The 13,818-nt window shown below is 43.7% G+C and overlaps 1 protein-coding gene across 3 annotated transcripts in view; it reads right to left on the bottom strand.

Annotated features, from left to right (window-relative positions):
- VEPH1 (ventricular zone expressed PH domain containing 1) overlaps nt 1–13,818 on the bottom strand; it is a 162,520-nt gene that overhangs the window by 33,790 nt on the left and 114,912 nt on the right. For all 3 annotated transcript variants that reach the window (XM_060274450.1, XM_035133536.2, XM_060274451.1), the window contains exon 12: nt 11,807–11,924. In XM_060274450.1, coding sequence (XP_060130433.1) covers nt 11,807–11,924 — 118 coding nt within the window. The remainder of the gene's footprint in view (nt 1–11,806; nt 11,925–13,818) is intronic.

Here is a 13,818-nt window from a genome sequence, read left to right as displayed (position 1 = left end):
CCCCATGACTTTACTGACCACAAAAATCTGATTGAGGGAGGGGTGTTACTTGTTGTGCAAATGTGCCAAGCCAACTTTAATTGTGCAAATGTAATACTTTGGCCACCTCATGAGAAGAGAAGACTCCCTGGAAAAGACCCTGATGTTGGGAAAGATGGAGGGCACAAGGAGAAGGGGACAACAGAGGACGAGATGGTTGGACAGTGTTCTTGAAGCTACGAACATGAGTTTGACCCAACTGCGGGAGGCAGTGGAAGACAGGAGTGCCTGGCATGCTCTGGTCCATGGGGTCACGAAGAGTTGGACACAACTAAACGACTAAACAAACTTATTATTATTATTATTATTATTATTATTATTATTATTATTATTACCCCGCCCATCTGGCTGGGTTTCCCCAGCCACTCTGGGCGGCTTCCAACAGAAAAATGAAACACAGTGATCTATTGAACATTAAAAGCCTCCCTAAACATGTACTGGTTATGTGATTGAATTTTGCATGCAAATAGTGACCGGCTGAAAGACAAAGAAACATTTAAATATTTCAGTATAGTATAGTATAGTATAGTATAGTATAGTATAGTATAGTATAGTATAGTATCAATTTATTTGTTTACAGAATATGGATAGTTATCTTTTCAAAATGAGAGCAAGAGCATCAAGTGATACTGAGGACAATTCTAGTTGCGTTTTCCAATGTATTTTTTATCTTATCAACAACAAAATTGGCTTGAGCAATTTTTTATTTTGAAAGTGTGACCCATAGAAAAATGAGAACCACTACTTTATGGCCTTGGACACATCACCCCACCCTTTCTGTGCCTTGTGCTATTTTAGTTCCGAATAATAATTTAAAAATCCACACAAAGAGATTTCACGAGTAGGTTTGTTTGTAAAACTCTCTGGTTAATAATGTGTTGCCTTGGCAAATCCACACTGTGATCAACTCCCACCTGGAAACCAATGTCCCCACTATGGAAGGACATGTGGATCCAGAATTGGCCTCCACAGTCACTTACGGACCCATTGTTAAAATTGTGTTTATGGAAGACAATCTTACTCGGCTACGAGTGATCGCCAAAGAAGAAGAAGAGCCTTTTAATTGCCTGTAAGAAAAGCTGTTTGGAGCCAAACTACACGTTTACGAAAAACATGGGGTTGCCACCCAAAATGGAATCTCCGTATTACATTTCCCCCCTCCTCCATTGGAGGCAGTGTGCCTCTGAATACTATTTGCTGGGAATTGCAAGCAGGGAGTGTGCCATTGCACTCAGGTCCTGCTTGGGGCCTTTGCATAGGCATCTGGTTGACTACTGTGAGAATAGAATGCTGGACTCGATGGGCCACTGACCTGAACCAGCTGAGCTCTTCTTGATGTAAGCCTGTGCTCTGATGCCATGAGGTTGTGGTTTTCCTCATTCCACCATAGCTGACGGGCAGCGCAAAGGATGATGACTGTGTGAAGACATGTCTTACAATGTGTAATTCTACCCTTATATGACTTGGGCCCTGTTCGCACTTTTCCTGGAGTAGCTGCTCCAGATAATACCCATCTGCTGCCCACAGATGCCAGAAATATGAACCACACTGACATTGCTTACCTGGACTCTCTTAAGCTTAGCTGCCAAGTACCCCATTTTTCGTGGGAAACCCCCAGATTTTAATCAGTTTCCTGCTGTTCTCCTGAATGGAGAAAAATCCTGGAAACCCCCCAGATTTCCTACCTGCCAGGGAGCCTCCATTTTGGGTGCTGCTTTGCCCATGTGTGGGCACCGGAAATAGAGCCGAGCAGCACCGGAAGTCGCTTCTACGCAGGCCCGGTGGCCATCTTGGTGGTGGCCGCATGGCGGTGGCCACCACCAAGATGGCTGCCGCCATGCGGCCACCACCAAGATGGCCGCCGGGCATGTGTAGAAGCGAATGCCAGTGCCGCAGTGCCCACACATGGTCAGAGAGGCCCCGGAAGTTGCTTCTATGCAACTTACGGTGCCGCGCCGCCGCTGATCCCACATTTTTCAGTGGGAGACTTGGCAGGTATGCTCTTAAGGGTTTCCTTTTCCCAGCTTGGTACAGTACATGAATATCTGACCTGTCCTAACCCATTATGAAGAATGAGGAGATGGCCTTGGGGAGCTGATTTGAGCTGTGATGAAAGGTTTGCAAAATTGTTATTCATTTGACGGTTGTCCTTCTACTGACAGGGAGAGAGGTGTTTGTGGGCTTTTCTGCCTCAAGCGCCAAAGTACATTGCATGATGTCTTCTGCTGATTACTGTATTCTGGTTCCTTCCATTGCAAAGTATTCAACTTACATGAGCTGATGGGAAAGCACTGCCCCTGGGATTTGAGGATGTGGTCACAGGATGATGAACACATGTGTGAACTCATCATTCAGTCACCTACACCTGTCTTCTAAACCACACTTCTCAGGCTGGGCACCCCACTGGCCAGACCATTATCTCCATATACCCCCGTAGGCCAAGTCTGACATGTGGGCAGGGTCAACCAACTGTCAATCATCTGACATCACAATGACAACACGTGTCCCGCTTTTGTTCACATGGTTTGCACTCAAGCAGAATGGGCAGCAAAGTGTGCTTCCCAGGTGCTGGTGGTCAGCTGATATTCAGCACAAGGTAAGTGCTGAGCATAGGGCAGGCATGGCCAACAGGTAGATCGGGATCTACCGGTAGATCCCCAGGAGGTTTCTGGTAGATCCCAGGTAGATTGTGGGTTCCTTAGTGATCGCCAGCCTAAAAGAAAAGAAAGAGCTCTCCCCCTTAAAAAACCCTCAAAAACTCTTGTCTCTCTCCCACAAAAAAGCTCAATAACCATGGGCAATTGCAGGGAGAGCTCCTTCCCTCTTTCCGATACAGAGCTTACCAGTATGTGTGTGACTGTGTTTCTTTTCCCAAGCAGAGATAATGTGTAAGCGTGGTGTGAGCTCCCTAAAAAAAGGTCAACAACTCTGGGGAACCTTTCCTTTAAAAGTCAACAACTTTGGGGTTCCCCCCCCCCTTAAAAAAGATGACGAGTGGTTGTTTGATCTGGCTTTCCTTCCTGGTTTCACAGGTAAACTTAGTGATATAAACCTTGAGCTACAAGGTAAAGGTAAATGCATTGGCGACATGATTAAAATAGTTTCATCCTACAAAACAAAATTTAAGCTAATGACAGCTGACCTTACAATCAAAGTTTTTGATCACTTTCCTAATATGCAGGACCATCTGGGAAAAAAATCCTGACTTTGTTTTTCAAACAGAGAAGTATGTAGCTGAAATTGGTTCTGTTATTCTGGAGTTAGAAAAAAGATTTGGCGACTTCCAAAAAATTGAATTAATTGTAGAGTACATGTTATTCCCATTCAAATCTGATTTGGACATTTAAAAAATTGCTGTCACTATCAGTACAAATTACTCATTGTGGAAAATATCTTTGAAAATGAGATATTAACTCTGAAAAATGACATTTTTTCTGAGGTCCCGTGCAGAAGAAGAATCATTTTGGAAGTTTGTGCCCAGACAGAAATTTCCAAATTTGAGAAGATGCAGTGAAATTTTACACTCATGTTTTGGTTCTACTTATTTGTGTGAATCTGCATTTTCATATTTAAAAATGACAAAGAGTATGCAACGTTCAAACATGACAGATGAGCACCTAAGGATTCCCTGAAGCTGGCCCTGACACAGTACTCGCCTGATATCAAACAGTTGGTTACCAAAATGGTGATGCAGGTGTCACACTAACAGTGGATGAAGGCATGTATTTTTTTTAAGAAATATTGATAGGTAGATTAATGGAGTGGGTAAAGGAGTTTGTGCGGCGTACAGTTTTGTGAGTGCTTTTATGCAACTCTCTCCCAAGAAATCTCTAAAAGTTTCTGTTGTCCCCTGTAAGAAAAGTATTTGGGCAGTGCTCCCCCCCCCCAAAGGTTACCAAATCTGGTCACCCCCCTTTCCTTCTCCCTAAAAAAGCTCAACAACTTAGAGCCAAACCCCCCAAAATGGGGGTAGATCACCGCCAGATTTTAATTCTGAAAGTAGATCACAGTGTCTTGGGAGTTGGCCACCCCTGGCATAGGGCATAGGGTTTTCCAGGGGCTGAATATCAGCTGACAGCACTTGGTAAGGCCAGGCTGTTTCAGCCAAGCCATGCCCTCCTGCCCCACACTTAATCACATATATGTTGTCAAGTGTGGATCCAGGTAAAGATGGAGCTTGGAAAATGGGGCTTTGTTGGCTGATCAGCTTGCAAGGTGCTTTGTAAGGGACCACCAATTAGCTGATCAGCCAACAAAGCCCCATTTTACAAGCTCCATCTTTACCTGGATCCACACTTGACAACATATATGTGATTAAGTGTGGGGCAGGAGGGCATGGCTTGGCTGAAACAGCCTGGCCTAGTTATGCCTGCAGGTCAGAGGTCCTTCAGCCTTGCAGTACATAAAGCACTGGTTCAAGGTCCTTGCATTAATTTACAAAGTCCTGAGCAACTTAATCCCAGGGAACCTTAGGGACCACCTGAACCTTTACATTCCACCGAGATCACCGAGATCACCTGCAGGAGCACTGTTCCCTGAGCTGCAGATGTTCATCTGAAGACAACAAGGAACCAAGTCTTTGGTGTCTTCAATCTGCCAATAGAGATTCAGCAGGTGCCTTCAGTGACAACTTTTAAATGCCTGCCGAAAGCTCTTCTATTCTGTCAGGCCTATGCAGGCGATTAAAAATACATCTTTCCATCAAATCTGATTTCCAGTTTACACACACACACACACACACACACACACACACACACACACACACTCACACTGTATGGTTTCATGCACATCTGTTGTAAACAGTTTTTTTATGAATAGTGGTGCACAAATATTTTTTTATAAATAATAATTATTAAAACGTATACCGGTATTTGGAAAGCTGGAAATCGGGAACACTCAGAGGTGATAGACTTGGCTGGTAGCAAAACACAACACAGGCACGAAACAAGACGCAAGGATTAAAGGACCAGTGGGGGAACCACATAGAAATGCACTAAAATAAAGAAATTAAATAATTACTACAAGGAAGCAAATGCTAAGGGGTGAGGCATGGACAGAGATGTGCATGGTATGTCTCTGATTGGATTTTAGTGCAGAAATCCCTTTTAAAACCCAGAACTCGCATTTCATCCCAATTCGTAACATAGGACCAAATGTTTAGTTTTGATTATGCATATCTGACTCCCCACCGTCTGCTGTCTGCATTTCTCCTATCCTCCTTTCTTATTTCCTTTGCTATCCCCCCCATTTCTTCTTTTAAGAAAACTTAAACAAACAACACAAATGGCTGTGGTGTGACTGGGTGTGACCCACCTTAGGGTGGGTCACGACCCATCAGCTGAAGACAAAGAGTCTAATGGATATCGGTAGTCTCTAACATGTATTTCCAGGGTGAGGAGTCCAGCTGCCTGTAAAATAATATGCTCCCCATCTGGCAGATGACTACTCAAAAAATAAACCCGTTTCATTTTTTTGCTATGACAGCAGGAAATGAGCAAAGAAAGCCCCCAATATAGTGAGGTTTCTAATGTCAAACATTTTGATTCAATATGTTCCACACTGGAGTGTTTGGAGATTATATATATATATATCCTTGAAAGTGGCTACTTTTAAATAATAACTAAGAGAGACAGGAACTGGCAAAACCATACATTTAAGTCTTTTAAACAAACATTTTATGTCTTTTTAGCTGAACAGTTTTCCTTTAGAACTATCAAAAGCAGACATAGCATTCCATTTAGGAAATTCAATATGTTAGGAGTCTACTGAAAAATTATGAATGCAGGCTTTTAACGACCTTTAGATTCCTCATTGATTTATCTGCAATTGCACATGCAACCAAATTAATTAATCAAAGTAATTTGCCCCCCCCCGAGTTAATATTAGGCCCATAACAATATTTTCTGGTTTCAAAATTTACTTTGAAAGTAGCACATTTGATGCAGCCTGAGAGATTGCTGAAAGAGGATCCACCAAATGGAATATCTGATTTGTTTCGTTGCTGACTAGCACACTTTTGTTTCTGTAGTGACAACTCTTCAATTCCCAATTCCATCCTTCTTTTCCTGCACTTGACTTCATTTGTCCACACAGCTGTTTAATTTATTGATTTTATTTACAACTTTTTTTCTGATGATATATTGGGCATATTGGGCAAAGTGTTGGCACAGCACTGTCAAAAGTACATCAGTTGGCACAGCTGTGAGCAAATTAAGCCATGAACCAGGAATTGGGAATTTGCCACTTTCCAGAACTCGCTGAGATATCATTCTTACCATCCCAGGGCTGCTAGATGTTGGCTGGACCTAATTGAAGTCCGACAACATGTTCCTGCCATAGATAGTAGAGGCTAAGAACAGGGGTAGGCAACCTCAGGCCCGTGGGCCGGATGCGGCCCAATCGCCTTCTCAGTCCGGTCCACACATGGTCCAGGAATCAGCATGTTTTTACATGAGTAGAATGTGTCATTTTATTTAAAACACATCTCTGGGTTATTTGTGGGGCCTGCCTGGTGTTTTTACATGAGTAGAATGTGTGCTTTTATTTAAAATGCATCTCTGGGTTATTTGTGGGGCATAGGAATTCGTTCATTCCCCCCCCCCCAAAAATATAGTCCGGCCCACCACATGGTCTGAGGGACGGTGGACCGGCGCACGGCTGAAAAGGGTTACTGACCCCTGGCTAAGGGTTACTGACCCCTGGAAATACAGGAATTAAAACTTTAAACCAGGCGTCGGCAACGTTTTCCAGCCGTGGGCCGGATCATTGCCACTGACACTGGTCTGTGGGCCGAACCCGCTCCGGACTTGTGCAGAAGCAATTTCCAGCTTCTGGGTATGGGCGGCGCGGCATCAGAAATCACTTCTGCGCATGCCTGGACATGTGCAGAAGCGATTTCATGCCCAGAAGCTGTTTTCGGCACCACTCTGCGAGTTCCCGTGCCGTGCTCCGCTGGTTTACCTCTGAGGATGTGGACAGGCTGCTTGGACGAGTGAAACCAGCCACCTGTCTCCTTGACCCTTGCCCATCTTGGCTAATAAAAGCAAGCCGGGAAGGGCTGGGCGATGGGCTCCGCAGGGTAGTAAATGCTTCCCTCTGTGAGGGAGTATCCCCAGACCCGCTGAAAGAGGCAGTCATTAAACCGCTTCTTAAAAAAACATCTTTAGATGCGGCTAATTTGGCCAACTATCGCCCAGTCTCAAATCTTCCATTCTTGGGCAAGGTGATTGAGCGAGTGGTTGCTGAACAACTCCAGGCATGCTTGGAAGAAGCGGACCATTTGGATCCCTTCCAGTCAGGATTCAGGCCTCATCATGGGACTGAAACGGCCCTGCTTGCACTGGTTGATGATCTCCGGCGGGCTAGAGACAAAGGTGAGAGCTGCTTCCTAGTCCTGCTGGATCTCTCAGCGGCTTTTGACACCATCAACCATAACATCCTTCTGGACCGTCTAGAGGGGTTGGGAGCTGGGGGCACTGTTATACCGTGGTTCCGCTCCTTCCTCCTGGGCCGTGTTCAGAAAGTGGTGGTGGGGGATGAGTGTTCAGACCCCCTGGGCTCTCACTTGTGGGGTGCCTCAGGGTTCTGTCCTCTCCCCCATGCTTTTTAACATCTACATGCAGCCACTGGAAGAGATCATCAGGGGGTTTGGGCTGGGTGTTCATCAGTATGCGGATGATACCCAGCTCTACCTCTCTTTCAAATCAGAACCAGTGAAGGCAGTGAAAGTCCTGTGTGAGTGCCTGGAGGCGGTTGGAGGATGGATGGTGGCTAACAGATTGAGGTTGAATCCTGACAAGTCAGAAGTACTGTTTGTGGGGGACAGGAGGCGGGCAGGTGTGGAGAACTCCCTGGTCCTGAATGGGGTAACTGTGCCCCTGGAAGACCAGGTGCGCAGCCTGGGAGTCATTTTGGACTCACAGCTCTCCATGGAGGCGCAGGTCAATTCTGTGTCCAGGGCAGCTGTCTATCAGCTCCATCTGGTACGCAGGCTGAGACCCTACCTGCCTGCAGACTGTCTAGCCAGAGTGGTGCATGCTCTAGTTATCTCCCGCTTGGACTACCGCAATGCGCTCTATGTGGGGCTACCTTTGAAGGTGACTTGGAAACTACAACTAATCCAGAATGCAGCAGCTAGACTGGTGACTGGGAGCGGCCGCCGAGACCACATAACACCGGTCTTGAAAGATCTACATTGGCTCCCAGTACGTTTCTGAGCACAATTCAAAGTGTTGGTGCTGACCTTTAAAGCCCTAAATGGCCTTGGTCCAGTATACCTGAAGGAGCGTCTCCACCTCCATCATTTTGCCCGGACCCTGAGGTCCAGCACTGAGGACCCTGAGGTCCAGCATTCTGGCGGTTCCCTCGTTGCGAGAAGCCAAGTTGCAGGGAACTAGGCAGAGGGCCTTCTCGGTGGTGGCGCCTGCCCTGTAGAACGCCCTCCCAACAGATGTCAAAGAGGAAAACAACTACCAGACTTTTAGAAGACATCTGAAGGCAGCCCTGTTCAGGGAGGCTTTTAATGTTTAATAGATTATTGTGTTTTATTCTTCTGTTGGAAGCCGGCAGATGGGCGGGGTATAAATAATAAATTATTATTATTATTATTATTATTATTATTATTATTATTATTATTATTTAAAATCAAAGAAAGATCAACAAGCACCTGTAAACTTCCAGGACTTATGTAACATTGATGACATAATTGTGGTGATGAGCCCATAGAAATGACTCACCTCATTGTCTAGAGATGGAACGTCTGGATTTACATTAGACACTAAAAACAGGAACTCTTGTTTTTGTGGCTATGTTTTGTTTAGGAGATTGTGTAAGCATGGCAAAATGATGCCCCAAATCCTGATCACATACCCCCCCCCTCATGATTGTCTACTGCCTGTGTCCAGAAAGCATGATTCTATAATATTCTATGCAGGGACCACTGGCCTCAAACTGTTCTTAAAATGTCCAACAGTTGTAAAAGTAGTCTGTGATGTGGAATTGGGTCCACTCTTTGAGAAGTATTAGTAAAAATGCCCTTGATTTAATTATTTATTGGATCCTGGCCATTTTCAAGTGTGCTTTACACACGTACCTAACAGCTGTTCTTCGTAGGTTGTCTTGTACCTCAAAACAATTATGTTTCCTTTCCCTGGAATGGGGTGAATTTTGGTGGCTGAAGGTAAACTGGGTTTTAACAGCCCTAGTTTGTATTTAGATTTTAATTGGTAATTTAGATGTCCTCAATTTAAATTATTGTTGTTAAACTCTCAGGATTGGGTAGGAAAACCTTTCAAACACCTAATTAATTTCTTGGAAGTAAGCAACTTACGGTATTACTTACTCAAGTTCGATTAGTTTCACTGGAACATGCTTCCCTGTAGATGTGCTTAGGATACCAGTCTTAATTTATTTTGTCCAGGGATTGCATAGAAAAACTGCGTAATCGAGCAATGACTGTCTAGATCATACCCTTCAGCAGATGTGCTGCTGAATAAAATGAACCCAGTTTTCTTTGAAAAATGCTGCAGAATTAATTATGACTTGTGCTAAACCGAGTTGGGAAAAATACAATGAAAAGCACTTCACACAAATGCAAAACTCTCTGATGATGTTAGTGAAAATTTAGAAAGTCTTCAACTCTGTGTAATAGCCAACAGTCAGCATTAGAAAGTTGTCCAAACTCCCTAATTGCCAGCTGTTTCCACCCTGCTGTATGATTTCAGTAGTGTCACATCTTCAGATGGCAACTCATTTTAATTGGCATCTGTTTTCCCCCTCATATCTCCATCTGTCCCGAACCATGAAATGTTTTTTGTGCAAACATGCTGGCCCAAAAGAATAATTGGTGTAAGTCCATTTAACTGAGCCACACCCCAAAGAAGCAGAAATCAGTAATAAAGCAAGCCAAGTCCTTATAGGAATTAGAGAGCATCGTTTACCAATGGGAAGCCAACCAACAGGCTTCGAAAATTACGCATTAAAAAAATCATTATTATGGCTTTGCTGGGCATGGTTTCATTAGCTTCAATATTTTTAAATGGACACATGAAACGTGGATAGGTACACTAGCATATGTACACTAGTTAAAATCCTCCAGTAATTTAGCCCACTACTTCCGGCAGCATCTGGAGGGCCAAAGGTTCCCCATCCCTGCTATAGAGAGATAAAGTAGAATCATAGAATCCTAGAGTTGGAAGAGACCACAAGGGCCATCCAGTCCAACCCCCTGCCAAGCAGGAAACACCATCAAAGCATTCCTGACAGATGGCTGTCAAGCCTCTGCTTAAAGACCCCCAAAGGAGGAGACTCCACCACATTCCTTGGCAGAAAATTCCACTGCCGAACAGCTCTTACTGTCAGGAAGTTCTTCCTAATGTTTAGGTGGAATCTTCTTTCTTGTAGTTTGAATCCATTGCTCCGTGTCCACTTCTCTGGAGCAGCAGAAAACAACCTTTCTCCCTCCTCTATATGACATCCTTTTATATATTTGAACATGGCTATCACATCACCCCTTAACCTTCTCTTCTCCAGGCTAAACATGCCCAGCTCCCTAAGCCGTTCCTCATAAGGCATCATTTCCAGACCTTTGACCATTTTCGTTACCCTCTTCTGGACACGTTCCAGCTTGTCAGTATCCTTCTTGAACTGTGGTGCCCAGAATTGGACACTGTACTCCAGGTGAGGTCTGACCAGAGCAGAATATAGTGGTACTATTACTTCCCTTGATCTAGATCAGGCACCCCCAAACTGCGGCCCTCCAGATGTTTTGGCCTACAACTCCCATGGATCCCTAGATAGCAGGACCAGTGGTCAGGGATGATGGGAATTGTAGTCCAAAACATCTGGAGGGCCGAAGTTTGGGGATGCCTGATCTAGATGATATACTCCTACTGATGCAGCCCAGAATTGCATTAGCTTTTTTAGCTGCTGCATCACACTGCTGACTCATGTCAAGTCTGTGGTCTACGAAGACTCCTAGATCCTTTTCACACGTACTGCTCTCAAGCCAGATGTCACCCACCCTGTATTTGTGCCTTTCATATTTTTTTACCCAAGTGTAGTACTTTACATTTCTCCTTGTTAAAATTCATCTTGTTTGCTTTGGCCCTGTTGTCTAATCTGTTAAGGTCATTTTGAAGTGTGATCCTGTCCTCTGGGGTATTAGCCACCCCTCCCAATTTGGTGTCACCTGCAAACTTGCTCAGGATGCCCTCAAGCCCATCATTCAAGTCACTGATAAAGATGTTGAATAAGACTGGGCCCAAGACAGAACCCTGTGGCACCCCACTAGTCACTACTCTCCAGGATGAAGAGGAGCCATTGATGAGCACCCATTGGGTACGGTCAGTATTGCATTATATTTGTGTATATTAATGCTGGGGTTTTCTTTACCACAATTCTCCCCATGTGAATACTCCAGCACCTTGATGATGTGGCACGCAGATTTGTGGTTTGCCCTTCGAATTAAGAAGTACAGTACTGGCTTCCTGATTTGGTGAATTTCCACCAAAACATTCTGCTGAGATGCAGCACACAGTGAAATTCTAAGCAGCTGTCCTTGGAAAGTCCTATTGAATTCAATGAGATCTCTTTTAAATGTGTTTTAGGATTGCAGCTGTAAGTGACTCTCCATTTGCACACACACATTCATTACAGACATTAATGGTTTGGTCGCCTAATTCATATTCATGGTCGCCTAATTCAGCACTGTCAGAATCTGAACATTATTACTTGTGTATCTCACTACTACAGGAAAAACTCTTGTTACCTGTTGCTTTTTCAGGGTTGTTACACATGAAACACTGCCAAGCCCCTGCTTCCTCGCTGTAACCAAATAAATCAAAGAACCTCACTTCTTCCAGATGTATCCGCACATGGTCCAGATCCTAGGCAAGTAACAAAAAATAAAATTGGGGGGGGGGGAGAGACACCAACTCTGTTAGGAACAGATTTGACTGATGTGCAGTTTATTACCTGCAAAATAAAAAGTAATAAGGTTAAGTACTTCTAGCAATGGGAACTGAAAGTAAAAGTTTATAAGCAATGGATTCAAGCCCTCAGTCTCGTTTAATATAGCAATTATGCTATGTGCTGTTCTGTAACTACTCCAGTCAACGTTTTCGTGATTGACTAATGAAATCAAAAAAAGCTGTACAGAGTGCAGACCTAGCACTATGTCTGATCGCCTGGAAAGTGATTCTCCTGTGGCCCCCCATTTGAAAATAGCTTCTCAGCCCTGCCCCACAGTGATTATTTTAGAGATCCTCAGTGTTGCAGAGTAGTCCAAACTGAATAGTCTTCACTTTTGTACTAATGATAGGCTAAAGTGAAGATGTCATTGTGGACTGCAGTGGATCCATGCTGTTGTTTGCTGGGCTATCTGGCATCTAGTGATGAACACGTCTCCTTTAGGATGTTCTAATACTAACACAGAAAAACAATTATTTTGAAGCTAAATTCTTAGAATCAGTTGGAAGGGACCCAAGGATCATCTAGTCCAACCCCCTGCAATGCAGGAATCTCAGCTAAAGCATCCATGACAGATGGCCATCCAACCTCTGCTTAAAAATCTCCAAGGAAGGAGAGTCCACCACCTCCCAAGGGAGACTGTTCCACTGTCGAACAGCTCTTTTTCTGAATGTTTAGTCAGAAATTCCTTTCTTGTAACAGCTGAATTTTATTAAACAAGATCTCTCAGCTTGATGACAAAACAGAAATGCCATTTTACCTCCCACAAGAAACTTGTTCAGAGTTTTCTCTTCTTCCCCCTTTAGGGGAACTGTTACCTAGATTTTGTTGACGCCTTAAAAGACACAGAGTAAGATTTCCTTCACAAATGACAGCATGAGCTAACACAAATGATTTCTAAATGAATCGCAAGGAGGTTGCCGTGTTTGTTTAAAAAGCCTATGTACTTTCATAAATATCCATGAAACAATTGACCGGAAATCTGTTAGGAAATAAATACATCTGGAAACATTTTACTTACCAGAATATTTGAACTACGTTATAAAAATATTTTCTGCGGTATGTGCATACTGAAGAGTACAACACAACATTCTTTGCTAGCTAATTTCTGTTTTCTTTTTTTTTAAAAAAAGACTCTGTTTAAACCATATGCACTGATTTGGCCATATTCTGCAGTCTGTTACAATTATACAAGTCATAAACCCTTTCACTGAAGTCACTGGGGTATGTTCTTTTGCCAGAGAAATTTGCTGATTTTGTAAACTTCAAATTTACATGAGTGGAAGTAGAGAGAGAAAGAAAAAGGAGCGGGGGGTGGGGTGGGGGAGAGAAGAACCTCACACCAGTATTTAGCACCAGCAATTTTTAAAAATATATCTAACTTAATACATCACCTGTGCATGTATTTACTCAGAAGTAAATTTCATTGAGTTTGATGTGACTAATTCCCAAGAAAGTGTTGCATAGGATTTCAGTTTAAGAATACTGTAACAGGCTATTGTTGTCAGGTAGCTGCATAATAAAACACTTGCTGTGCATGATTGACAATATGATAAATTGAATTTCATCCTTGTATTTTGTTTATTTTATACTAGCGGCTGTGCCCCAGCTCATGTTTCTTGCCTTAATTGACAGGTGGGTTGTGCTCAGGATAGCATGTATGTTTCTCTGTGTCCATTTAGTGCTCACAACTATGCTAGGAGGTAGGTGGTCCTCTCAAACCTTGGGTAAACCTGTCTTTTCCCTTCAGGTTAGGTGAAGCCAAGCAATGGTGACTGGCCCAAGGTCAACCAGAAAGCTTCATAACTGGAA

Source organism: Zootoca vivipara, chromosome 5, assembly GCF_963506605.1.
Source record: "Zootoca vivipara chromosome 5, rZooViv1.1, whole genome shotgun sequence".
NCBI classification, from domain to species: Eukaryota; Metazoa; Chordata; class Lepidosauria; order Squamata; family Lacertidae; genus Zootoca; species Zootoca vivipara.
Note: the sequence above shows the minus strand (reverse complement) of the source record. Positions and strands in the feature narration are given on the sequence as shown.